Raw genomic sequence first — 27,308 nt, forward strand, 5'->3', positions numbered from 1 at the left:
AACAACTTGTCCTTGGATGTAATCAAGGCCAGCTGTTTGTCCCCGTATTGAAGCCATAATTCAGAATGGAGGGGGACATGTTGAATAAAAAGTGTTTGTTGAATTACCAACTTTTGCTACAAAAGTTTACCATAAAAATGGGACAAAATAAAAATATGTAGAAGTGGAAACGGCTTTTAAAATTTTCTAATTTTTGAGTCCTCACTCTGTATGTAGCTGGAATGCCTTCAAATTTCAAGAGGAATAGCCTCATATATCTATTAAAAACAGTAACTTGGATCCGTCGGCCTGTCTCCAAAGTGTCTCTAAAGAGGGATTAATGCAACCCTCGGATCATCAAGTAGAAGCTTTTTAAAAAATTAAAAAAACATGGTTATCTTTTTTTTTTTTTTTTCATGGAGATGGAATTCGAAGATAATGTTATTGAGAAACTTAATTATCATCTTCAAAAATATAAAGTATAAAATAGAAAGGCAAGTTTTATTTCCCTCTGAAGGGATCGAAAAGTTTTTTAGATTAATGATCTTTATATTAATTTAAGTATTAAAAGAAAAAAAAAGTGGATGTATTTGAAAAGAGACAAATAAAAATTCATCGTAATATAAAAAAATATTATCAATATGTTAAAAATGAATTTTTTGTTATTTATTTTTGGTTAATAATGATTTTATACGTATTTGAAGCTTGGATTTGTAAAATTAACGCGTATATTCAGAAATGTATAAAAACTAAGACTTATTTTGAGCTTTTTATGTAAAAAAATACAATTTTATACTAATTTTAACTGCTTTTATCAATTAATAAAAAAAGTTAATTTTGACTCGAAGTCCGTATAATGATTCTATCATGTAAAGGGTAAATAAATAATTTAAAATACATTTGTCATCCCTTATAAACAACATTATTTCCCCACTTAACAAATTGCATCAATAAGAAAATAATATTAATTATTAAATAACTTATAAATATATTTATCCTTGGGGAAAATAAGAAGAATAGTTATTTATAAATATGTAGTTTTAGTAGGTAAAAAAGAAAATAATAAGAACAGTACCCAAAATAACTCATTTTTATTAGTAGCTTTTTTCAAAGCTATTTATAAAAATATTCAGTTTATTTTGTAACCAAGTTATTTTTTAATATTAAAACTTCCTTTGTGACGTCATTTTTGGTTTTCTACACTGTAGGTTGAAAGATCATGGACTTTGTTAGCAATAGTTGCAATCAAGGCTACCAAATGAATAAATGTTGCTATTCCTTTTCTATTTCACATATTTTCATCTGCTGCGCCTACACAAAATATTTTGTTTTATTGTAACGTATTGTGTATCACCAAACCTCCGAGGAAAAATCGCATCCAGTCCATAACACAAAAGTATCTGGAGTCATGTCTAGTTTGAGGGATATCATGGCCAAAGGTCGATCGAAGAAGAACAATAAGGATGTATTTCAACTACCTGAAGACCCATACGAAGGAGCATACTCCGTAAAGTCTCTCCCTCAGTCATTATCCGTTGGTTATGTCCACGATTCTATTTTTGGTAATTCCAAGTAGTAGTAGTAGTAGTAGTATTAATTATGTTAATGAATAAATAGTGATAGAGGGTCAATTGACTTTACTTTATGTAGATATAAGATATGTAATACAAATTCTTTTAAACGCTATTTTTATTTGTAGACCTTCATTATAATCCCTGGGATGAGGATCACATTGAGAAACCAGAGAGGCTAATACGGATAATGGAAAGACTAAAAGAAACAAGACTTCTTGAGCGGTGTAAACAGATTCCTTCTAGAATTGCGGAGGAGCATGAAATTCTAGAGGTTCATGACGAAAGCCTGATCCAATTGCTTAAGTCTAGTTCACAACTGAACAGTTCTCAAGAATTTAAAAACTTTGCTTCTAAAAGCTTTTATTCCGTATTTTTAAACAAAGATACATATAAAGTAGCTCTTACGGCTGCTGGAAGTGGACTTGCTCTCTCTGATGCTCTCTATTCTAATGAAATAAATTCTGGGATTGCTCTTATACGTCCACCAGGACATCATTCTATGAAGAAGGAGTGTAATGGATTTTGTATACTCAATAATGCAGCACTTGTCGCAAAGTCCTTACTCAAAAAGCAAGGAATTAACAAAATACTCATAGTAGACATTGATGTACATCATGGTCAAGGTACCCAAAGAACTTTTATTGACAATCCAAATGTTTTGTATTTCTCTATTCATCGGTATGAATATGGAAATTATTGGCCTCATCTAAGGGAGTCAAACTTTACTGAGCTTGGCGAAGGGAATGGAAGGGGCTTCAATCTCAATGTTCCTCTAAACGAGATTGGCATGGGAGACTCTGAATATATATCCATTCTTCATCGTATTTTACTACCAGTAGCATATGAGTTTCAACCGGACTATGTCATTGTTTCAGGTGGATATGATGCTGCTATTGGATGCCCGGAAGGAGAAATGTCTGTTTCTCCAGCGTTCTACGGTCATTTGATAAAATCTCTCCATGCCTTGTCTATGGGAAGACTTTTAGTTATATTGGAAGGAGGATATTTTATTGAATCACTTGCTGAAGGTGTTGCCATGACAGTGAGAGCTATTTTAGGTGCTCCTTGTGTACCACTCTCACTCAAATCATGGAAATTATCTCCTAGTTGTGTTGAATCCATTCTTAATGTATATACATATTCCAAAGCGTATTGGAAACAGTTAAACTGGATGGGAAAATACAACGAGACAAATTTGAAAGAAGACAAATTAGAGCATTGCTTTGTTCCTAACATTGACTATCTTTATGAGAGAGGAACGTCAGATGTAGTGACTCCTGAAGGCTTTGAAATTGGAGAAGATTATTATACTCTAGGACCAGAAAAGCTTAAGTATTTCAATGATGTTATTTCTGAAGAAAGATTGCGCTATTCACCGTTTTGGGAAATGGATACCATTAAAGTGAACTATGTGTATGATGAAATAATGATGAAACATTCCAATCTGGATGATTCAAGCCATCCAGAGTGTCCAAATCGAATTAAAAATATATTTGAAATGCATGATGAGTTTGGTCTTTTAAAAAATATGAACAAGATACAAACGGAAAGAAGGATTACGAATGAAGAAATTCTATTAGTTCATGGTGATGATCATATTAAAGATTTGTACGAATTAGCCCAAATAAGTTCTCAAGAAGATAGAGAGGCGTTTGCTGATCAATTTGAATCGATATTTTTTAATTCTCACTCTCATGATTGTGCTCATTTTGCAGCTGGAGCATTTTTAGACTTAATTGATTCTGTTCTTTTGTCCCAAGATTATGAACGCGAACGCAAAGGCGGTATTGCTATGATAAGACCACCAGGACATCACGCAGAGCCTGAAGAATTCATGGGGTTTAGTATTTTAAACAATGTTGCAATAGGTGCGGCTTATGCAAAAAAGAAATATGGCCTCAAAAGGATACTTATTTTTGATTGGGATGTTCATCATGGAAATGGGATTCAAAAAGCATTTTATGATGACCCATCTGTTCTATATATTTCCATACATCGCTTTGACGGAGGTTCTTTCTTTCCTTGTAAAGATGACGCAGGCATAAATTTTGTAGGAAAAGGAGATGGTGAAGGATTTAACGTCAACATTCCTTGGGATGGACCTGGTGTTGGTGACCCTGAGTACCTGGCTGCATTTTTTCAAATTGTTATGCCTATAGCCTATGAATTTGAGCCAGAACTAGTTCTGGTCTCAGCCGGATTTGATGCAGCTATCAACGACCCTCTTGGACATTGTAAGGTTTCTCCTCAAATGTATGGACACATGACGCACCATTTATCCAAGTTGGCCAATGGAAAAGTTATCCTCGCTCTAGAAGGGGGCTACAATTTAACATCAATTTCTTTGTCAATGGTAATGTGTACAAAAGCTCTTATGAGCCATCCTCTTCCAATGCCAAATACTTCCAAGTCTCTTTCTGAGAGGGATACATTAACAATGCAGAAAGTTATTGAACAACACAAAAATTTTTGGGGGTGCCTATCCTACCTTTCCCAAAAAATTCCTAACACTCCTGATATTACTATTCCAGACAATTTAGCTATATCCATGGGCAGCTTATCACTAAGAAGTTCAATATTGACGGATGGCATAGAGTATGTTCCATCCGAGTATGGATTCCATTATTCCTCTTCCTTTGTCAATACTATGTCTTCCTCTCCATCAACCATGAAATCTGCCACCTCATGTTCGTCTTCGAATAATAACTGAACTATTTAACTCTATATATTCGATATCAGCAGCATATCGCTATGATTGTTGTCATAGTATTTTAGCCAGTATTTTAATATTGTTGACATTTTAATATTTAAGTTTTAGTAATACTTCTTATACTATTCATCCAAAGTATTATTTTTTTAACTAACTTAGAATATTTAGGATTTATTATTTATGTTTATATTATCCTAGTACTAACGTTTTAAGTTTTACATAGTATTATTTATAAATAGCTATATAGATATGTATGTATGTATATTTTTTTTTTTTTTTGACAAGTTAACAATATAATCAGATTGATTTTTATAAATCACCCCAATTTTTCTTCTTTAATGATTGATGAATTAATTATTACTAATACATTTTGCTCATTACAGAGGTATTGGCTATGGCTTTAAATAGGTTATACATCAGAACGACTCAAACACTCTTAAATAGAACATTTTGTTCTGCTTACGATGCCCCTGGAAAAACAACCATAACGATTCTCAATGAAGATGCCGCTAATCTGATGGTAGATTCCTATGATACCACTGGATTTCGACTCAACAACAACATCAAGGCCTTTGGACCCATTGTTCTTCTTCCAAAGGTAACACAAACAGACACAGAACATAATTTTATTATTTTATCAATTATACATTGTGAAGGGAATTTTTGGTTGGGTTGTGAGAAGCGCGAAGGAAATAAACGAAGAGTCCCTCTGTATGTTCAATATTTTAAAACCTAAGCCTGAGATTATTGTCATTGGATATGGAAGTCCTGGCGATCCCATAGATCCAAAAACAATCCTCAAACTAAAACAAACCATGAAATTAAATGTCGAAGTCCTTCCAACAAATAAAGCCGTTACAACTTATAACTTTCTATCATCTGAAGGACGAGCTGTTGCTGGAGCTTTCATTCCACCGTCTTTTGTTGATTCTGCGAATGAAACGGATACTGCTGCTTTTATCTCCTTAAAGAGTGAAGGAGATATTTTTGATTTAGTATCTGGTTCAGGAAGTTCAAAGTCTATTTTCCAAGATGTAAAACGTTTAAAAGAAATTTAATTATAATGCATTCATTCTGTCTTTATTTAGTTTATTTTATGTGACATAGAAGATAAATATATATACTATTAAGTATTGTATGTCTCAATAACGTTCAGACTTTTTTTAAAATTGTCTTAACTATAGTACATTGTTATCTTTATTTTATCACGCAATCTTTCCTCTAAAAAGAAATAGGAAAAAGTGTCGAAATCATATGGTAGTTAACCAAATAAGTAAATCATATCAACCACTATTTATATCTTATATACTCGTAGACTATTATTTCTTCCATATTTTTAAAATAAATTAGATGCTATTAAAATCTACTTAGTATTTTATTCGATACTGTATTATAATTTATAATATAGCTTTGTAATATTTGATTAAAAGAGTAGTTATGATTTGTTATTATAATGCTTTTATGAAGAAATAGCCAAAATTTCCTCATAGAAATAATAAAATGCTAATATATACATTATATAAACGACGAGAATCAACAAGAAATTGTATTCCTGTTCTTTTCGAAACGGACCATATGTATAGAATAACTTATTAGTTATTACTTCGTTTATTTATCAAAAATACACCATTATGAAATAGCCATGACGTATCAAGCGAGAGGAGGGAATCGACATATGACAACAAAATACATCGGGTATAATTGTGTTAGCGAGGTAACACCGTAATAGAAGAAAGTGTAAATGTGCAGATTCTTGCCGGAAATACTCCCACAGATATATCTTTGAGATTGCCATGTCACTATATTTATGGAATTCTACACCAATGGAATAATCACGCATGAAGATAAAATTGCTTTTCTTTATTTATTTCTTGGACGAATGGTGTAAAAAAATGACAGCGAATATTTTTTTTTCGACCTTTCTTATTATTCTTCTAGGTGACCAGTACTTCTGCCTTAAACTATTTTACCTTCGGACATTCCGCTTTACAGTCATTATACCTCAAGGATATTTCTTCTTAATATATAAATCAATTATATTTATACGTTATTGTATATTTTTGGTTGAAATAGATGCTCCTATTGAATTTTTAAATCAAAATATGTAATGTTTATTAGTATAAAAAAACAGTAAATAGTTGCTTTCTATTATAAAAATGATGGTATTATGTCCCAAAATTTCAAACCATATCATCAAAATCTCCCTATATAATGAGTTTGAACCTACAGACAAAATAGATTATATAAAAATAATATAATAAGAAAAATAAAAATGAACATACCTGACAGCGAATCAAATGGAAAAAGTGCTAATCAGTAACTACATCTACAGACCCGTTATCAATAGCGGTGGGGGGCAGGGTGTCAAAATCAAATTCAATTTTATCCCGACTTTTCGGGTCAAAAATAATTTTTTAAACAGTTAAAAAAAAAAAAAATTTGGCCAACCCCCAAACTTACTTTTTTAGCCATAAATCTGTATTTTTTAAATCTATTAACAAAGTAATAACAAGAAACTCGCGAATGTTGTGATCATTAAAGCCTTTTTATGCTTAAAGCAATATGCATATAACATTATAAGTTTATAAAGTACTGTGTCAAGGTCATATAAAAGGTCAAAATTCACAACAAAGGTCAACTTCTTCTAAATTTTTATTTTAAGGTGTATACTAGGGTGTCCAATTTTTAGAGATGCCTGTTAATTTGATCTTCTGTTGTATTTTAATTAAAAAAAATTGTTTGTAAAGTTTCAGTCTTCAAGAGTGTTTTTTGACTTCCATAGCCATTTGAAAATGACTTTTTTTAACGACATTCTCTATATGTAAAGTGTTTCAGGAGTTAAAATTTAAAATTTTTGTTGTTGAATTTCAAAAGCTTCGTTCAGTTCATTTTCTTAAGTGATACATAAGAATAAGATCCTTATTTTTCATTTTGAAGAAAAACAAATTTTAGCCCAACGAAATATTTTGGATACTTTGGTTTTGACCGATTTTTTTTCCAGAGTGCATTTTGCATCCGAAAAGTTGGGCTAAAATTTAATTTGCTCATTTCATGAATTAACCATTCCGAAATAAAGCATCCTTTTAGTGGTTGATAAATAGTAAATACAAAAGCCCACTTGAGTTTTAGAATTGTCGAAATTCGAGGGTTTTATAGGATTAGAAGATCTTCACAGTTTGAGGTTTAAAGTTGGAATATCATTTTCTAAATGATTTTCTAATGAGCTATAATTGTTATTTCATAGTGTATTTTAAACTCATAAAGACTCAGAGAGTCCATGCCTAGGCATGGACATTGAACATCGGCGACTTAGAAATTCTCACGAACTTAAGCAAATCGTGTAACTGATGTCTAATTTGACTAAAACATCAAGAAAATCTTCTCTGCAGGATATCAGAACCGGAGATACCTCTGAAGAGCAAGAATTTGTAAAGTTGTGTCGTATAATATCATCTTTCTTCATAGTTTTTTACCTCAAGAGATACAGAAGAATAAAATCATCAATTTCCATTTTGAAGAAATACAAATTGTTACTCAGTTAAATATTTCGGATACTCACACCATCACAAATATTATACTGACCTCCCAATGGCATAAAATGAGTATGTGGAAACATGTATAATATACAGAACAACATTGAGAAAACCCTTTCCATTGTATAATACATACAATAAATTGTAAATTTAACCTTTACTTCTCTATTAAAAAAACCCCGTATAGAATCATTATAAGTAAATCGAACGATATTAATAATTTCATAAAATATATAACTTGGGGCTTAATTCGGAATATTTTATTGGTTCCAGTTTATTTATATTCAACTCTCAATCTATAGGAGAAATATACTATAAAAAAAGTTGTCAATTTTATAAGAGTTTCCCTTATATCCCCATCAAAGGCCTTTGAATTGTATTTCATAATGATTTTTCTTAAGAATCATTTAATACATTTATGAAGTTCTTTTAGTAAGGTAAGATCAAATCAAATCAAAGATTTATACCCTGTCTCGATGAAATCCTCCTTTTATTTAGAGAATAAGTAGTGCAAGGACTTTTACAATTCTATCTGAATTAATTGAAAAGTTGACTAGGAACATCTAGAAGATCTCTAAGATTTATTGTTGCCTTCATTTTAAATATTAACTTATTATATCGAACATTCCTGAATATTTTGTAATACTATTGTTTGGAATTTAGCAGTCGCTAGGGAACTTGATATTATCATTATATCTTTTTGAGCCTATGTTTGAGCCCAAATAAATCTTATTACTATTAATTATTATAAAACCGATTGTCGTTAATATACATTGTAAAGAAGAGAGGGGCGTACCTACACATCGCCCACCATTGTGAATAAAAGGGTAAAAATTCCGCTAAAAAATCGATACAACTAAGAAGAAGTAGCATTCCCTCTATTATTATCCAAGGGAGAATAGTCTTAAGGCAAAAGAGTCGCAGGCGGAAACATACACGGCAAAAATGTACAAGGCGAATGTGTACTAGGCAGAAAATTTCAAGACGAATCTTCCAAGATCCGGCGATCATATCACTATATGGACCAAGTACAATCTAGATCATGAAGTATAATAATGTAATAAGACACGATCTTATCTTTAGGGAAAATTATCGCTCCTTACTCACAGAGTTGATTGTAGAGTGTAGGGCTTGTGTTTTACCACCAACAATCTATTCTCAGAAGTCATGACGAATATCTTTGTCCCTTTAGCGGACTTAAGTGTAACTGGAGTTGTTCAATAATGAAGCTTATGTGGTCGTTAAACTCCGATCCTTCATCTTCAATGATATACTTCAATAGTTCTTTTGCCATTAATATATTTGACTGGTGAGATATACAGGATTTATTTTTCCGGAAGCAAGGATATTGTTGACATCAAAAAATCTTTGAATAGTTTCTGAATCACAAATTTCACTCTGGAAAACTGGCTTACCATGGATAAATATATTAAAGGACAAATCACTTCAAATTTGAAGACCGTAGAGGAGTTTATGTATCATGCCGACAGTTTAAATTGCAAAAAATATGGCACAATCATCTTTGAACTTATCTTGAATATTCTGAGGAAAGCATAACAAATCGAGATCTTTTTTTATTGTTCGGAAATTCGGCATTATATCCACCTCAAGAAAGTCAGACATCCGTTTATCTATTATCTGGTTTTCTTTCTCAGCTCTGGAAATACAATACAAAATATTATACTCATATTTAAATGAAGTCATGAGTGGTAGGTAGTAAATTATATATACTTTTTGAAAATTTACCTTTTTTGAAAAGGGGATAATGAGGCTGAACTATGAACTTTGATAAGTACTGTAGTGCTTCAGGGAATATTGTTGGCATTTTTATTCCTTTAGTTGGTCAATGTATAAAATAGGTAGGAGGAGATTCAATGTAAATTAGTATTCCCTGCCTATCCATTAAGTTGGATCCCCAAACTCTGTGTTTTGCTTTACTGCAGCTAACCGTCTCTTCTTTTGACAAAATTCTGGCTCATAACGAAGTGAAAATCATTGCTCTTTTGTCATTACAATCATTCAATTTTTTTAAAGTAATAAACATTACATATTTTGATTTGAAAATTCTAAGGGAACATCAATTTTAACCAAAAATAAAAAATAACGACATATTAATCTCAATTATGTATACATTATCACACAATATCGTTGAGAAAAAATGGCTTTAAGGCGAAAGTACCTAGCACCATTCTTCTCATGTGTGAATAAAAATTATTCACGATTATTCCAGGTCTCTAAAATTCCATGACTATATTGACAAAATATCCCAAAGTTGGTGAATGACAGTGGAAAATTTATGTAACGTATGTCATTTGCTGGAAGGCCTCGGGAAGCCTGCACAAAAACACAGTGCACAACGTCAATGTCAAAATGGATAACCTCCCTCAAAAAACATACGAAGCATATACGAGGAGTTAAACATTGTTAAGTCGGCTGTCTCCAGTGTTGTCAGGAGTGATATAGGCTTGAAGTACAGGACTGTATCTAAAATAGATAGCATCCAATACAAATTTATTTTGACCCACCGTTTTTTTCTTTTTTTTAATGTCTCATTAATTGGTCCGATGTAGTTGTACTGAATAAATACAATAAACATTTTAATACTACAATTCCTTCATCTGACTTTGGAATTGTCTTTAAAGTTCATATTCATTAAGTATATTTCCTTCTTTTGGAACGACCGAGTATCAAATCTCTGCACATTTAGTTCAAGAGAATAATTTTTCCTACACACTTTGTCCATTGAGGTACGTCTTTCCATTCAATCTTTTTCCTGTTCCAACAGCATCATCTATGGGATTGATAATAGGATATGGACCCCAGATAAGGCTCCATGCCAGACATCAAAGGCAACTCAATTGCCAATAAAAAGAAAGTGAGAGTTAGGAGAATTTCGACAGCTGTCATCAACAAACCTGACCCTTTACTACTATGTGTGAAGCACCATTAAGAAAAAGGCCTGTATTACCTACAAACAAAGTAAACACTGTCCAAAACTGTCGGCGATAAAGTTATTTCGCCAAAGGTTTAGGAAAGTGATATATTGCAGCAAAGGATGTAATTTTCAAAAAAAGTAATAACTCTATATATTCAAGAGGCATGTTTGGAATCAGTGGTATGTTATGGGGAAGCAATATGGGCACCTCATATCATAAATAAACCGGAAAACATCACTAAATTTTGAAGGGTCGATAAACTAGCCTGTCCCTTGATGTGTAGTGCGATGCGATCAACATCAACAAAAACAATGGAGATTTTTTAAAATATGGAACCATTATACTTTAGTATTAAAAGACATTCGATGACAAGTAGATTAAGAATTATGGATGATGTTCCAATCACATGGATTGCACAGTGTTTCAGAAGGAGTTGGAAGGAATTCTTCAAGCATTGCGAGCTCATATTGGGATGGAAGAACATTCAGGTTGTCCAATGGTTTTTCATACTGATAGTATGGTTGTCATAGCTTGCCTGTCAAAAAAGAAAAGAAAAAAAGTGGAACCTTTACTAGACAGGAAGAAAACATATTGGCTGAGATTGGCAGATTGAAAGGTTCTGTAAACATGGCATAGGTAAAGGGCCATAAAAATAATAAGGGCAACGAATATGCAGATGCACTAGCTATAATGGGATGTAAAATGGCTGAAAAATCGACATTGACTAGTCACAGTAAAAACTGAAATAAAATAAAGAATTAATTATGTCTGGTTGAACGAGTGGCGTGGTGATTCAAGTTGTCGGCAAACAAAGTACATTTTTCCTCGTCTTTTTTTAGGGATGAAAAATATATAAAGTGAGAAGAACATAAATTAAAAAGGTTTTAAGTTTTGTGACTGGTCATATTCCCTTGAAGAAACATCTAAAGAGGATGGGCTTGGTGGAGGATGACTCAAGCAGGTTGTATGGAGAAGAACCAGAACCTCCTGTACATCTTATAATGAGATGTATTGCCCTAGAAAGCGTGAGGAGAAATATATGGGGTTTTAGTCGAGATCTGCAATGGAACAAGACGTACATTTTATTTTTATTGATAGAATTATTGCCACTGGTCGTTTTGTAGATGTTTTTATTGAAGTTTGTAATTTTGACGGTAATCACGAACTATCGTGAAATGACATTATGTGTGTTGATTTTTACTTAAAGAGAGGATCTTATTTTCATTGTGGTGTGTTTATGTCTAATTTATTTTTAGTTTATATTTTGGTGTTTGTTTTCCTTATATAAAAATATAAGTATTCCCTTTGGGATTTTATTTTATTCGTAACAATGTGATGATTGCATTTTTGAAATATATCTCAACTTCTGAGGTATATGCTATACCCACGGGTTGCTGCATTAAATTGGAGTTTCCATGACCTTGGGGCGGTTGTGCCGTCGCATATGCTCTAGGGTTAAGAAAAACAAAACAAAAACAACTCTATATATGTTTGTAGTTTAACTTATTATTAAAGAAGGAATCTGTGTAAAGAAAACACTATGCATAGGTTGTTGCGTGTGCTCTTTCTTCTTTTTCGTTCTTATTCAATCAGTCGTGTTGTGTGTTAAGAGCTCCCTCCCCTCCAGAAGAAGAATGTTTACCTATCTTTGGTGTAAATTGATTTAAAATATTCATAATAAATAAATTTAAATATAATATTATAATATTTTCCCTGCACTAATACTGTTTTAAATATTGAAAGTTTCTTCTCAGTCCTTTTTAAAGCAGTAATTCATATTCTCCTCAAAAAATTATATCATAGGCAGCTGATATTGATAATAGTATCTTACAAAAAACAAAAAATACAGTCATGGATATCGAAATGAAATATTTAAATATTGTTATGTCTTGTATTCATTGGGACATTCAATGTCAAGTATAAACACTCTTATGACATCATCATCACCGATTTTGATAATTTTTGGTGAGGGTATTTATCCTAATAAAAGATCATAATGTCTTAAATATTATACTTATGTGAGAACTAGGGCCAGTTTCGGAGTACCTCAAATTTTGGCATTTTTAGGATAATCAAACTCCAGTAGAAGATAACTCCGCTCAAATTCAACCGATTTCAAAAATGTTCACATTATCATGCTCACAAGGACACGCTGGCTTAATTTAACTATTAATAAAGAAATAAAATTTTTCAAAAAATACCATTTAAACATTATAACGAAAAAAATGGTGCCCAGGAGCGTTTGCAGAATTATATATATATATATATTTTTTTTTGGGGTGGGGGTGAAGGGGGGCATGGCTTTTAATTAAAAAAAATTCAACGATTAAAAATTTTTGGAAAAAAATTTCAAATAATAAATTTTTGAAAAAATAAAAAAGTCAAATTATAAATATTGTTGGATTAAAAAAAATTCAAGAATCTTCGATAAATTAATCTGTGGGGGAAAAAATTCCAAAAATACATACCTGTTTACAAACAATTCAAATATTAAACCTTTTGGAACAAAAATTAAAAAATTTAATTAATTTTTAAATGATAATTTTTAAAAAAATTTCAAATATTAAATGTTCTACTAAAGAGCAGAAATACTTTACTTATTATTATCATTATTATTATTATTTTTTTTTTTTTTTTTTGGGGCTACATTCCCTCCTAGCCCTTCCCCTGCAGACATCCCTGGTGCCCCAGCCATACTTCAAGTTTGATTTTGGCAAATTTTTTTGTTAGAAGTTTAAGCTCCTCATAGACTATGAGTATGCAAAAAATTAGAATGGGATCTGAATGGAATCATGTTCATATAAGCCAAAAATTATCAAAATCGGTGATGTACATGTGAAAAATTTCCAAAAAGTGACAAAAAAACTCCATGACGTCCGAAAAAACTTTTTTTTTAATACTATTCTTGCTATAATTAATATTAAGTAGTCTATAACAAGCTTAATATAAATACAAGGTTAGACCATCAAGTAATTGAGCTTGCTAGAATTTTCAATTAGATGTATGGTACCAACTGCTGGGTAGGACAGACCGATTTTGACAAAAAACACAACCAATCATATTCTATGACTAAATTATTACTATAATTTTCAATTTGATGTATTAAAGAATCGGCATCAGGAATTTTTAGTAGAATTGCATCTTAATCGACATTGGGCTTTATTTGAAATCGTCCCATCACTAATTATTATATCTAATACAATAATATTTCTCTTCACTTAAAACATCATTTTCAAGCGAGACAATTTATTTCCTATAATTATCTTGTACTATACTTAGCGAAAAAATGTAACATTGAAAAGAATTTTATCCTTGAAACAGAATCAATGTTTTCTTTGAAACATTTTTTAAATATTACACAATATTTAGGGCAGCTTAGATGGGACCTGATTGAATTCACTGTTTTTTTTCGATTCCTTGCATTCCTTTGAAGAAAAATATCCATCTATTTTACTAAAGCCAAGTTTATCTCTATGTATGAATGTATGTTTTGATATATTGACGTTTGAAAAAAGACATTTTTGATCTCAGAAATACAGAGGTAGTCATATTGATTTAATCTAGCATCTATAATCAAGAGCGTATACAGTGTTAATTATAAAATAAATTTTACTGTAAATTTCAAAACCTCAATTTATTATTTTTACAAAAATCTTTAGTTGGAAGTATATGGACAGAATTAAAAAATACTCATTTTTTTCCTTAAAAATGTAAATTGTCTAAACTTTAGGGCTATTAAGCTACTTCTCAATATTTTTCAAGACTGTTCAAACTTTTCTTAAATGTTTTTTTGTATAATTAGGAACCATTTTTTAACCTAAGGCATTTAGTTTTTCAAAAAAGAAAAAAAAAAGATTTTATTGTCTCCCTAGTGTATACATGGTACAATTTTCCATAAAAAAACCCCTTGTATTTTATTGACAGCTATCGATTCCCTTCTCTCGTTTGATACGTCATGGCTATTTCATACAGTGTCCTTTTTGATACTAAGTAATATGTTATTCTATACTTATGCCCGTTTCCAAAATGACAGAAAAACAATTTTTTGTTGATCCCTTGTCGTTTATTTTATATATATATTGGCCATTTTATTATTTATATGAAGAAATTTTGGCTATTATATTAAAATACAAATTTATATAGTATATGACTACGCAATATTATAATACAGTATGGAATAAAATACTATGTAGATTTGAATATTGTGAAATAATAATTCATTTTAGAAATGGTGAAGAAATAATATGACGGTGATAGAATGGAATTACATACAGATATGTATAGCAGTTGGTAGGATTGACTTAGTTGGCTAACTACCATATGATTTTGGGTCTTTTTTCTGTTTCTTTTCGAAGGAAAGGATGCGTGATACAATAAAGATAACGACGTGCTATAAACTATAATGAATTAATAGGTAAATTTCTATAATAAAACTTCCTTGTATACCACATTTGTTGTATTTTTCTCTAAATTTGATGTAAATAGAGTCAAACCTCCAGTCTTTTTTGTCACCAACGAAAATGCAACATATAATTGACCATGTGAAAATATGGACTTTGGTAAATATAAAGCATTATTTTCAAATGTTTGACCCTGTGATTTATTAATTCCCATTGCTATTACTAAATCATCATGTTCCTTCTTCAACCATAATGAAGATTGAAGATACATACTAAGATCAACTCGCTCATCCTCTTCCTAATTCAATTCTTATTTAATACACATTCTCCCCATTTACTCTTATGACAATAATTCAATTTTTGGTTTTTTAACTTTTTTGGTGCATTTTCGAATCCACAACCAATACCTTAAAAAAACTTTGAGACATGGGAAATCGATCTTGTTTTATGAAAAAAAAATCAAACTTGTCTTCAAGAGCCCAGGAATCTAGTCTGATCAGAATTAAACATAGCCTGACGCATGTAACACAAAATTTTGAACAACTTTTATTTTTTTTCTAAAGTATGTATTTGTCTTCGTTTTTTGAAATAAATGCGTTTTTATCATTGTTTTTCCAAGCGCGACATGCATTGCATACAAACTCACATACACACAAATGCATACAAAAAAATGTATTATTGCCTATCGGAGCTGTCAATTCTTTTAAAAATGCATAATAAAATAAATAATTATCAATTTAGATATAATTATATATTTTCCCCAACACTAAGGTTAAATATTATTTCCTCTCTATAGCAGTAATTCATTTTCTCCCCCTAAATTATATAACAGGCAGCTGATGTGGACAAGGGTCATAGTTAATGTGTAGCATATGTCTCACTCTGGCCTTCTCCTCATACTCTTTTTTTCATTACAAACTACTCAGCTTAAATCATAACAAAATGAGGATTCTGTGTAAAGAAAAAAACTGAGTTTCCTTTTCATTAGTGTTGGATCGGTCCTAGGACTTCATTCTTAGCTATCTTTTGTTTTTCATCTCTCCTAGTTATGGTCATAGGTAAATAAATATACAGAGGCGACAAGGTTTGCAAATAATTGTTCCATTGCCTTCTGCTTTAACTTTTGTATACAGATACTTAATAAAAAGTACAAATAAAAATTGAACTTGTATTAACAATTATGATGCATGGATCATGTAGTTCAGCTTCTGGTACAATACTTTATTGGATATTTGAAACCTGTGAAGTATTTTGGGTTAGTTTTCGCACTCCAGATTTATTCCACAGGTTGATAGTACTAGTTGTGTCAAAATCCCAAACATCTGAATTACAAGAATAGTATGTATTACAATAATACAGAAGTATTTGCTTGCTTGTTTATCATATTGGTTTATTTAGTCAATTGTAAAGATTTGCCAAAAGGTTCTTGGGTTACAGTAAATTAATACTTCACTTACCTCCCAGCACTCAGTGTAGTACAACACTATACAGTCTGTTGCACAAAATATTGGAACAAATTATGGCAGATGTAAATGAAAATAATTAACAATAATAAATAATTATCAAGATATTGACAAAACTAAGAGGTGTTTCAAAACTCACAGTTATAAGATGGCTCAAGCAACTATCTTGTAGACAGTTTCGTGAGTCTATCTTACCTTGCTTCATTTTAGAAACACCTCTTTTTTCCTCTACAGAACTTGATGGCATGACAAAAGTAGGTCAATGCAGGGGTGTCCGCAGGGGGTAGGCTGGAGGGGCTGTAGCTCCACCCAAATTAAGTATTTTCTTATTTTTACAAGAAAATCTAATATTTGAAATTTAATTTTTGATTTTTTGAGAAAAGCTGTGAATTTTTGAATTTTTTTCGAGAAATTGAAAATATCAAATCGAATAATTAAATTTTTTTCCCAAAAAAATTCTTTTATTCATATCATAAACATATTTTGAAAAAAGAAATAACAACATAGTCGCATTAATGAAATATTGCAAAGTTGTGCATATGACATCGAACGTGTATACAGGGTGCGTTGTATATAGTACTCCTTGTCTTATATGAATTAACTCTCGCAGGCCTTTTATATATCATCTTGTTTGTGTTAGTGAGTGCTTTAGAGACTAAATTACTCATTCCTCATCACATAAGGGTTTTTTTCCCCTCAAACTCTTATTCTTCTTCCTTCATTCTTTAGGACAGACACGTTATATGAATTTGAAACAAGTATTGGTTAGTTACATGTGAGTGTGTTCAGGAAAAACAGAGAGTAACACTGAGGATTTCTTAGGAAGTTATCTTCCATATTATTACAACCAATCTATATCTTCGCCCACTTATAATTAATCCGGGTAATGCTAGGTACTACCACTAATGATGAATAAAATAATAAATTACCGAATTTTAAATCTATATAAATATTGTTATATACTAGAATGTCTTCGTAAAAAAATCTTGGGAATGATATTAAAGAAAGTAATAATAAAAATATCCTTCATAATTTGACATAATTATAAATGTATAATTGATGTTGCTTCTTTTCTCTGTCTTTTGTTTCAATACAAAAGATCCAAATTTACATTCAGGGTCATAAGAGGCTCTGTCAATTACATTTCCTGGGTTAGATATTCGAGTATCCATTCTCACTACTTGAATTGTGTTGAAAAATCTTTGAAATTGTTTAACCTATGCAAAAAAATTCAGGTCCTGCAACGCTCCAGAGCCTATAACTCACATTTATTATTTTTTCTAGCCGTTAAACACGAAAATGAACGTTAAAACCTTCAATCCCAATAGATTTGGCCTATAGATACTTTTTTTTAAATCACGTTTTTAAAGTATCGTTACGATACAGAGCTATATTTCGATGTACAATAACTATATGAATGAAAATTAACGGTCATCAAAATTGATAAACTAGAATTGACATTAGGCAAATCTCCACCTATGGCCTTTTTTCCTAAAACCTCTTTATTAAATCTAAATAATGACACCAATTTGAGTTCTGAACCTCAATATGTTTCAAAGTTAAGGTCGATAATGCATTTTTTAATAAAATTTTGTATTATGTAGACCTTGATCTTTGACCCTGAACTATAAAAATTGAATGGCTTTTTACTATAACCATATATAATCTTTGTACCCAGTATTATCAAAATCAATCATTAACTTTTGCTGTAATCCTGGTAACTAACAAACAAACAAACAGAGGACAAAATATAAGCTCCGTTTAACTTTGTTGTGGAGATAACATTACTAGGAAAATTGTAAGACTTTTGAAAGAATTTATACCAAAGATAAGGGAGAATTCCTACTTGAGAGGGAAAATTTAACACCACGACGACTTTTTAAATAATTAACGAAAAAGAAGATAGAACACGTGCATTAACCGTTTTCCCCTTTCTAATTGCTAAACTTAGATTTTTCTTTACTGAAATCCCTTTTTTAATTATGAGTTAGGACATTTTGACATGGATTATCTCCACAAAGTGTAATAGTCAGGCAAAAAGCTTAAAGCGTTATACAAATTTATATAGTTTAGATTGTTTTTTTAATTTTTCAATTTATGGAAGTCTATCGACGTTTTTTTGTTTTCCCTAGTTGAGTCATAGATCCTTCTTCTTATATTTACTGTCATGTTCTTAACAACACTGAAATTCCAGAATCATCCCAACGAGAAGGAGTGAACGCCTTTTTTTATTGTTTAAAGCTATCTTATGTCCTATGAATTATTAATCATTTGTGTTTTTTCTTTTGTTATATTTGAATATTTTTTATAAAAATGGCTGAAACATTTGGATAAATAATAATAATAATAATAAAAAAACCACTGTAATTTCCCAGATGAATCAGGTTCTTTTTAGGGAGCCAATATACATTCCACCAGGACTCAGTCCCTGATAACACAGCCAAGAGGATGTTGGCATTGCTGCAGTCAAAAGTAGCCATTTTTGGCCACCTCAAGGATGGCTCACAAAAAGCCACAACATACACCCCCTGTGATTATTATTTGTGGGGGCGTTTTGAGTTGCTCTAAGGCTCACAATTTTGTGGAATCTCTAACAACAAGCATTAGATAGGTTGCAGCCAATTTGGGAAGAGATGAGATGGCCTCAGCTTTCAAGAGTTTTAGGAAAATGATTAAAAAATGTATTAAGATGGAGAGTGGGCACATTGACTAAAAGATTATTTGTTTTTGTCTCTGTTTTAATCGTATGACAAACTCCAAACCCTATTTTATATCATATTGAAGATGATAAAGGCTCAATTTATTGTGCCTACCCTGTAGTCTAAAAGGGAGGGGGCAATGTGCCCTTGAATCCTACGTTTTCAAAGCTACTGTTTTCTTCTCACAAAAACTTGTGCAAATGGATTGAAAATGTGTACCCACATAATTGAAGTAAATAAACTGTTTATTGAAAATGGTCTATATTTGAATATTCAGGATACATAAATTAAAAGTATTTAAATGATAGATTATTAAAGAGAGATAAATAGTTTCCACTCATAATTCATCTTTGTACCTATCGAAGGAAAACATATGCAATAAGTAGGGATTAAAATTCTGATGAGATATAATTTATACCTATTATAATTATCTGCAACATCTGCAATGGCTCTCATTAGTGCACTCATCCGTTTCATGGAGAAATACCAAGGAAGAGTCTCACCATTCCCTCTACTCCGCTTTGTTCTCGATAGTTTTCTCTTATTTCCAGCCAAATTGAAGGGTATGAGAAAAGTCAGAAATAGGGATGACGAGAACCATTGAACAAAGTTTTGACCCAATTGGCTAACAAGACCTGTTGGACTGAAAATATCATTCCTTACTTCTTCGATATCAATAGCACCATTGTCATCAAATGGTTTCTCCAACGATCTGTCGATCGTAAATGAGATCATCTATAATAATATTTACTTGAGTATTTAAAGTAGAAATGATTACAAAATAAAATAATATTCTCCCTCCTTACCTTTTGTTTGATCTACAAAGCGGGTTGATGCAATTTTGGCTTCGAGAATTGATATCAAAGATACTATCCATAGTATCAATATTGTCACAATTGAAAATTTCATATTTTTAATGGTGTGAATCTCTTGAAGGTTTTAAGTGTTTTGTCCTAGGGTTGTATAAGATTTATTTCATACCTTATTAGGATGAATATAGCTTACTACTTATACATACATGTATATGAAGGTGTAGGTATTTATATCTATGTCCCTGTACGTCCCTGAGAGTGTAAAGCGTCCCCCCTCTTCATATTTTATAAGTTCTATTTATAAATATGTATATATGTATGTATGTAAACTAAATTTTACAAATCTTTAAGGTATCTATTTGCATTGAAGATAATAGGATTAACGAATTTAACCAGGCCATGATTATTGATTATTTGCAGGAGCAAATTTAGCTTTCATTATTGAAGAGGGGGGTGCATAGCGAAAAATGCTCTAACCTTTCAATATAGTATTGTATATATTTATGGGTCTGTAAGCTATATGATTGTGAGTAATTACATAGCATAACATTATGTTCCAATTTATACTATACTTAAATGATAAAACTATTGTATGATGAAGAAAGTTGCCATAAAAGACCCCATTTAAAATCCCTGTCTCCTTCTAATATGCTATAATGCAGCCCGGCCTATGGGTTGTGTAGATGAGCTGATGGACCCCGAGATAGGTCAAATTCCAACATCACAGTTTCTTTGAAAATCAAAAGAACCCTTTTATTATCCAGAAATATACCCTAGCCCTCAGGTTGTACCTCAATATGTTCAAAAGTTATGATCGATTATGCATTTTTAATTAACATTTTCCTTTACCTCGACCTTTGTTCTTGACCTCTCAAAATATATGGCCTCTTACTGTTACCATATATAATCTGCCTATCAAGTTTGATCAAAATCGATCTGTAACTTTTTATGTAACCCCGGTGACTAAGAAAAAAACAAGGATTACGGCGTGAAAAACATAGCCTCCGTGAAACTTTGTTGTGGTAGTATATATCAGAGAGTTTATAGGAACACAAAATATTATCCACATTATGAACTACATAATATGTTGTGACCGTTGTACGTGATTTTTGCCTCCAGACTCGATCTAATAATAGCCTATTTAATTAATTTGTGATTTTTAAAAAATATTTTTATAGAAAATGTATGTAACTAAAATTAGCAAGCTATTTATTTTTTTCACGTAAGAGATTTAGTTCTAAAATTAATTTCATAAATCTTTTAGGAGCAAAATTATCCACTCCATATTTTGCAGTGTTAATTTTTACGTTATAAAAATTGTTGAAAAGTCCTTGAGTATCATAGGCGTTCAAAATAACATGTATTAAAAGTTTGCAAAATCAATAGCAATGTGGTCTATATAAAAGTAAAGTTCCATTATTTCGTTAATTCTCACATGAAACGTTTGCTTACTATGATGTAGGTTAATTGCCCTTTATTATAGTTGAATTAACTGTGTTTGGCATAGAAAATAATGATAAAGAAATTGAACAGTGAGGTAAGCAAATCGTACCGCTTTTGACAGTAATATTTAATCCAACTTCATCAAGAGCAACATATACCGTACCTTGTATCAGGAGTATAGTTTATTTTAACTATACCTTATAATATCAACAATTATATCTGAAAAGCCCTCCTTCTGTTACCACAATGACCTCAAATCTGGGCCTCCAGGCCTTGAATACCTTGATGACGTAATCATTGGACTAACAGCCAAATCCTCCTCAACGGATGACTTCAAGAATGAAAAACTGTGGTGGGCGACTTTGTAGGCCTTGCCCTTCATGAAGCCCCATATTCAATAGTCCAGTGGCCAGCAGTCCGGTGATGAGGGGGTCACAAGTTTGGAGGTCAGAAATAGATGAGGTTTTACTTGTACCTAGGTTGAGTTGGTATGGCCTATGGACTTAAGAATAGGGCCCAGCTTTTTGACTGCATTCCTGATAGCCCCTGTTGGAATCTGAGTCTTTTACATATCAGGCCATATAATCACCTGTTAGCAACCCAGATTATATTGACCTTTTTTCCCTCCAAAAGTTAGGAGGTTTTTTATATTTTTCTTTATTATTTTATTCATTCGAAATATAGAGCTCAAACCCAATACACGTGTGTTATCATTATTTTGTATTCTATAATAGAGTAAGTTATACAGTCCACTTACTTAAACAATCCTTGATTCTTGAGAGAGGCTTAGACCCTCACTGTCCCCCCTTGACGTTGAGATCAAAGGCTATCGCCTTTCTTGTTGTTGGTTGTGGTTCTATCTATTTCAAAAGCTACAATGGTCAAGAATTATATAGTCTGGAGAGGCTCTTACCGCTTTAATGAGACTCCTGACATTATGGAAAAGCTTAAAAGAGCAATTCACAATGTCTTTTTTTACAGAGTGATGTTAGAGGAGAATATCTACAATTCGTCGGCTTTTTCTCTCAATTGTCGTTGTTTCTTGACGTATCAGAACCAATAATACAACATAAGAAAGCTGATAAATTTTGGAACAATTTCTGTTTCATAACCCAACATCGATTACAAGTAATAAGGATTCTATGGAGCTCTGATTGGACGGTATGACTTGCTTACAGACGTTCTATAAGCAATAAATGGACATACGCATTAACTTTTAGTTTTCACCGAATAAAACCCAAGCTCCCTTTTACCATATTTACCATTTATAAATAAACTTAGCATAATTCTTAAAATAAGATGTTCATTCTAAAACATGTAGACACTCGATAGAAGTGGAGACTCGCCTCAAGAATTTTTCGTTGCTAAACATATTTTGACAAAAAGAAAAACAAATGCACACAAATGGGAGAAATTCTAATTAAAAAAATGAAGGAAACACTGGTATCATCTAGGAAGCCAGTGAAAAAAAATCGCAGTTAAGAAGTGTACCACAATACTCATGCTCTACAGTATGGTTCTTGATTAAATCTTTACATACAAATTTCATAATCTAAATTCAAAAAATTTCCCTTCGTTAGGAATCAACTTTTGTCAGCAATCTTGTCGTGAATAGGGCTCAAAGTTCCAGCGATATCTTTAAATTTGTTAGCACAAAAACTTTAATATGTTTAATTTATTATAACAAAAGAGGCATGAAATGTCTAAATGGAGTTGTCGACTTTAATTTTTATATATACAGATGTATTGTTGTAATGTTCTACGAACACCACCAACAGACGGAAGCAACGGACCGGAGTAAAGTCAATAAGAACACCTTTGGATTGGGGGTACAATCATACACTAAAACATATATTCTATAAGAGATTACATTTAAAAGGATGTACATACATATGACTATTAAAATATACCAACTCGTAAAACACAAGGTACATTACTATCTATTTAAAACAAATCCCTACGTCATGATCTAAAAGTAAATAAAAGACAATACATAAGAATTGCCAATTTATGCTTTTAAAGCTGAGAAGTTAGTTGTCCCAAAAGCTCTTAAATCTATTGAAAAACTGCCTTTATAGAATATAAATAGAAAATTATACCTCCAAGGTCTGAAAATCTAACTGTACATCTGAATCATTAGTATAAAACGTAGTATAGAATAATATTTTTTTTTTAAGTATAATTATCTTGAAGAAGAAGATTTAATTGTAACAAATCTATTGATACCATTCAAATCGGTTAAAATATCAATTTTAGTCGATCAGTCACGTTCAAGTTATTTAATTTCTTTAATATATGGGAAACAAAAGTGTCCTATTTCAAGATAAATAACGTTACAACTAATTTTCATTTGTTCTAAAGTAAAACACATTTATATGAATGAATTTGATTATTTTAATGGTCAAAATTATTTTCATTAGGAGTTTGGCATAATTGGGCCTAGTTTGATCTGTAATCATATTCCTAAGCCATAAATTCAGTTGGGTAAAAAGGCAATAGATATAGTTGTAATATTTTTGTATGGATTCAATCAGTTTCGGTTTTGACATAGTACAGTTTTTTATTTTCAAAATACTTTAAGTAATAAGATTAATGTACTTTGTAGCAGTGACAGTCTTGAATAGTTCAATATATATGCACATAAATGAAATCAGTTACAGGAACTGTTCAAAACATTGCTGTATTCAAACTGAAAAACAGCATATCATTCAAAAGTGACGTGAAACCATCAATTGAATATATTTCCTTTGACCAGTAAAGCCAATGGCTAAATCTAGCGCACATAAGATTTTTCTATATTTTGATCTACAAAATGAGCATTGTTTTCTTTTTCAAAAATAGGAGATAAAATTAAAATGTTAAAAAAAGAAAGAAAAATATTACTACAAAAGTAATAATTAGAAACACTATACGGATTCTAGAGCAACAGTCGACAATCTTTAAATTTTTCCAGACTCCTATATGCATAATATATAATTAAGGGGACTACCAATCCATACATAATTGCTACGTAAAAAAAATGAAATTTAAGTAAACAAACTTATAAAAAATACAGATGTATAATTACACTGCTAGCTGTAACAAAATCAAGATAAAATTAATGAACACTGAAGGTTAATGCTAATTCAATCATAGTAATTTATTTTAGCTCAAATGTACCAAGTTTTTGTACATTTAATTCTCTTGATTAACTTTGATATGCAACTTTTTTATGAAAAAGTTTCTCATTTGAACTAATTTCATCTTATTTGCGGACTTTTTTCCATCCAGAAGCTTAGAATTAACACACCCAAATTGATTATTTTTTGTCAATCATGAATTTTTTTTTATTCTTGCAATTTGGTACTATTTTACCAAAAAGGAATCCTTAAATAAGAGTTTATTACAAAACATATTTGGTGGAAATAAAGGTCCAATTTCTAAGCATTACAAAAATATTATAGGGACAACAATTGGTCAGAGGACCACCGTCAGCCAGTTACAAACTGCTCATTTAGAGCGTTTATTTTGTTGTAGGTGTGTATAATCAGAGTTGGGCAAGTTAATGCAACTTAACTTGATTATGTTAACTAGTTAAAGTTAAATTTTAAGTATCCGTTAGTTCTTTGATGATTTAGTTAAACACTGTGTTGACACTATTTGTTTTATTTTACTTTTCAACTGGGTCATTCTACATCAAATCGATAAAAAGGATATTTTATAAGTTTCGTAGAAGGTGCCGTTTTTATATTATCTCCCACATTTTTATAATTTTACATATAGTTTAAAATTAGATAGAAACTCAAAAATCTAACACTTTAGCTGTCTTTGACTTCCATTTTAGTAGTAACTTGAATCTGTATTTTTTTCTTGATCGTTCAATTGGAAGTGGAGTATTTTACCAAAGAGACAGATAGAATAATTTTTATTATAAAACCTTGATAAATCTCTCAATGGACTAACTTAAATAGTTATTTTTTAATATCGAAATTAATTTTAACTTAACCAAGTTTGGGTAAGTTAAATTAAATTAAATTAATCTAAAGTTATTTAACTTAAACTTAACTAGGCATAAAAAATAAACTCGAAATTAAATTGAACTTAACTAGCTAAAAAGATAAGTTAACCTGGCCTTCACTGGTTGAATTAATATCATTTAATAAATATTGTCAAGGTTGCAAAGAAAAAGATATAAAAAAGTTCCGTGTTCTGCAAGGAGCCAATCGTTAAATAAAAAATACAGAAAATATTTCTGGCTGTTTTAATTAATTTACTTGAGTTGATTGTAGTATAATTTAAAGCGATTTAAATATACGTATTATGAACTCAAGAAAGCTTTATATAGGATTTGGTTTTTTATTTTAATTTGTATTAATCAAGGGTCTTTGTCTATAATTCGTGTCGTTTCATACTCTATCATTGATACTTATCAATTCAATGTAGGTATATGACATTTAATACCTATTCTCTTAATAATAATTAAGACTTGGCAACAATAAAAATATTGAAAACCAGATCCATGTCAGGGGCATCCCCAGGATTATATATACATTTTTTTTGGTGACTAAATTGTTGGATTTTTTTTGTAAAAAAAAATCCAACAATTATTTAACTTATTTATTAACATCAAATAATATATTTGAAAAAAAAAAAAAAAAATCTAAAGCCCGCAGTTATTCACAAAAAAGTAAAAAATTTGACCAAAAAATCTGAAAAATGGATTTTTTTTTTAAAAAATTCAAAAATTTACAGGTATTTACAAAAAATTTCAAAAATTAAATTTCTAATATTAAATTTTATTGAACTTTTTTTTCAAAACCCACTGCTGTTCACAAAAAATTTGAGAAATTAAACTGTTTCAATAAAAAATTAGATTTATTGCCAATTTAGATATTTGTGGGGGGAGGGCTATAGACCCTCTAGCTCACCCCTGTGTACACCCCCGCATATATTTAAAAAAAAATATTTCTGTTCCCTTTTGATAGTTGAATTTAAAAGTGGATAAAAAAGCTAATCGTTGATTAGGTCTGCCTCAACAAATTTCATAGTGGATAGAAAAAGTGATAGGTTAACTGAGCCTTTACTAAAACTTTTATTTTGTGGGACTCAAAGTCTTTTGATTGTATTTTCAATGAAAAGTTACAAATAAATAAATTTATAATATCGTCCATGTTAAAAGAACAAAAATCAGCTTTAGAATCGAAAAAAAGAAAATATTTTATATGTAAAACTATCCAAAATTTTATAATACAATCATGCGTGAAATAAATTCTAATTATTATTTTTTTGCTCAATTTTTTTAAATTTTATTATTAGTTCATCGGGGATCTGTAAAGCCTCTCATCCAATTCATGCTACGAGGAATATATATTTATATATTTTTTTTCAAAAATCATTTTTTCTTCCTGTTTTAATCTATTTGAGCATGGAATGAAGACGTGGAAGTTGACGTCTCTTTGACGTGAACTTTAATATGCAGACTCTTAGGATATCCTGAGGGCTAACCAAAAAGTTTGGTAAAACTCACATACGAGGGTGGTCTGTAAAGTTTCTGACCTTAATATGAAGATGCCATTACCTGTAAATCAAAGCTAGTCACTTCTATCTAGCATCTGTTGACAATTACTCATGAAAGTTTCAGTCATTTTGAACGTTCAGTTGTTATAAAATCGTCGTTTGAGTGAGTTGATATCCGTGTTTTTGGTATAGAAAGGCCCACTATGTATCTTTGCCTAGACCTTAGTCATCACCCAAGAATCAAGACTCAAGGGATTTAAGTC

The 27,308-nt window shown here is 30.9% G+C and overlaps 2 protein-coding genes and 1 long non-coding RNA gene across 3 annotated transcripts; 2 read left to right on the forward strand and 1 right to left on the reverse strand.

Annotated features, from left to right (window-relative positions):
• Window positions 1–1,216: 1,216 nt before the first annotated feature.
• On the forward strand, window positions 1,217–4,647 carry HDAC6 (histone deacetylase 6). Its single transcript, XM_040716219.2, has 2 exons — window positions 1,217–1,541; window positions 1,679–4,647. Exons 1-2 carry the CDS (start codon window positions 1,388–1,390, stop codon window positions 4,261–4,263), a joined length of 2,739 nt encoding a protein of 912 aa, XP_040572153.1. The 5' UTR covers window positions 1,217–1,387; the 3' UTR covers window positions 4,264–4,647.
• Window positions 3,182–5,412, forward strand: LOC121121334 (NADH dehydrogenase [ubiquinone] 1 alpha subcomplex assembly factor 3). The gene is made up of 2 exons (XM_040716220.2): window positions 3,182–4,861; window positions 4,920–5,412. Exons 1-2 carry the CDS (start codon window positions 4,658–4,660, stop codon window positions 5,319–5,321), a joined length of 606 nt encoding a protein of 201 aa, XP_040572154.1. The 5' UTR covers window positions 3,182–4,657; the 3' UTR covers window positions 5,322–5,412.
• Window positions 5,413–19,538: 14,126 nt separating this feature from the next.
• Window positions 19,539–20,285, reverse strand: LOC121121728 (uncharacterized). Its single transcript, XR_005865550.2, has 3 exons — window positions 20,101–20,285; window positions 19,713–20,029; window positions 19,539–19,650 (listed from the first exon to the last, which is right to left on the reverse strand). It is a non-coding gene; the product is annotated as an uncharacterized lncRNA (long non-coding RNA).
• Window positions 20,286–27,308: the final 7,023 nt, after the last annotated feature.

Source organism: Lepeophtheirus salmonis, chromosome 7 (genome assembly GCF_016086655.4).
Source record: "Lepeophtheirus salmonis chromosome 7, UVic_Lsal_1.4, whole genome shotgun sequence".
Taxonomy (NCBI): domain Eukaryota; kingdom Metazoa; phylum Arthropoda; class Copepoda; order Siphonostomatoida; family Caligidae; genus Lepeophtheirus; species Lepeophtheirus salmonis.

What these genes read in the sequence shown, in the direction of transcription:
- HDAC6 (XM_040716219.2), top strand. Translation starts at nt 1,388, where the DNA reads ATGTCTAGTTTGAGGGATATCATGGCCAAAGGTCGATCGAAGAAGAAC. An exon ending in TGTCCACGATTCTATTTTTG is followed by an intron (nt 1,542 to 1,678) that starts GTAATTCCAAGT and finishes TTTTATTTGTAG; the next exon opens with ACCTTCATTATAATCCCTGG.
- LOC121121334 (XM_040716220.2), top strand. Translation starts at nt 4,658, where the DNA reads ATGGCTTTAAATAGGTTATACATCAGAACGACTCAAACACTCTTAAAT. An exon ending in CCATTGTTCTTCTTCCAAAG is followed by an intron (nt 4,862 to 4,919) that starts GTAACACAAACA and finishes TACATTGTGAAG; the next exon opens with GGAATTTTTGGTTGGGTTGT.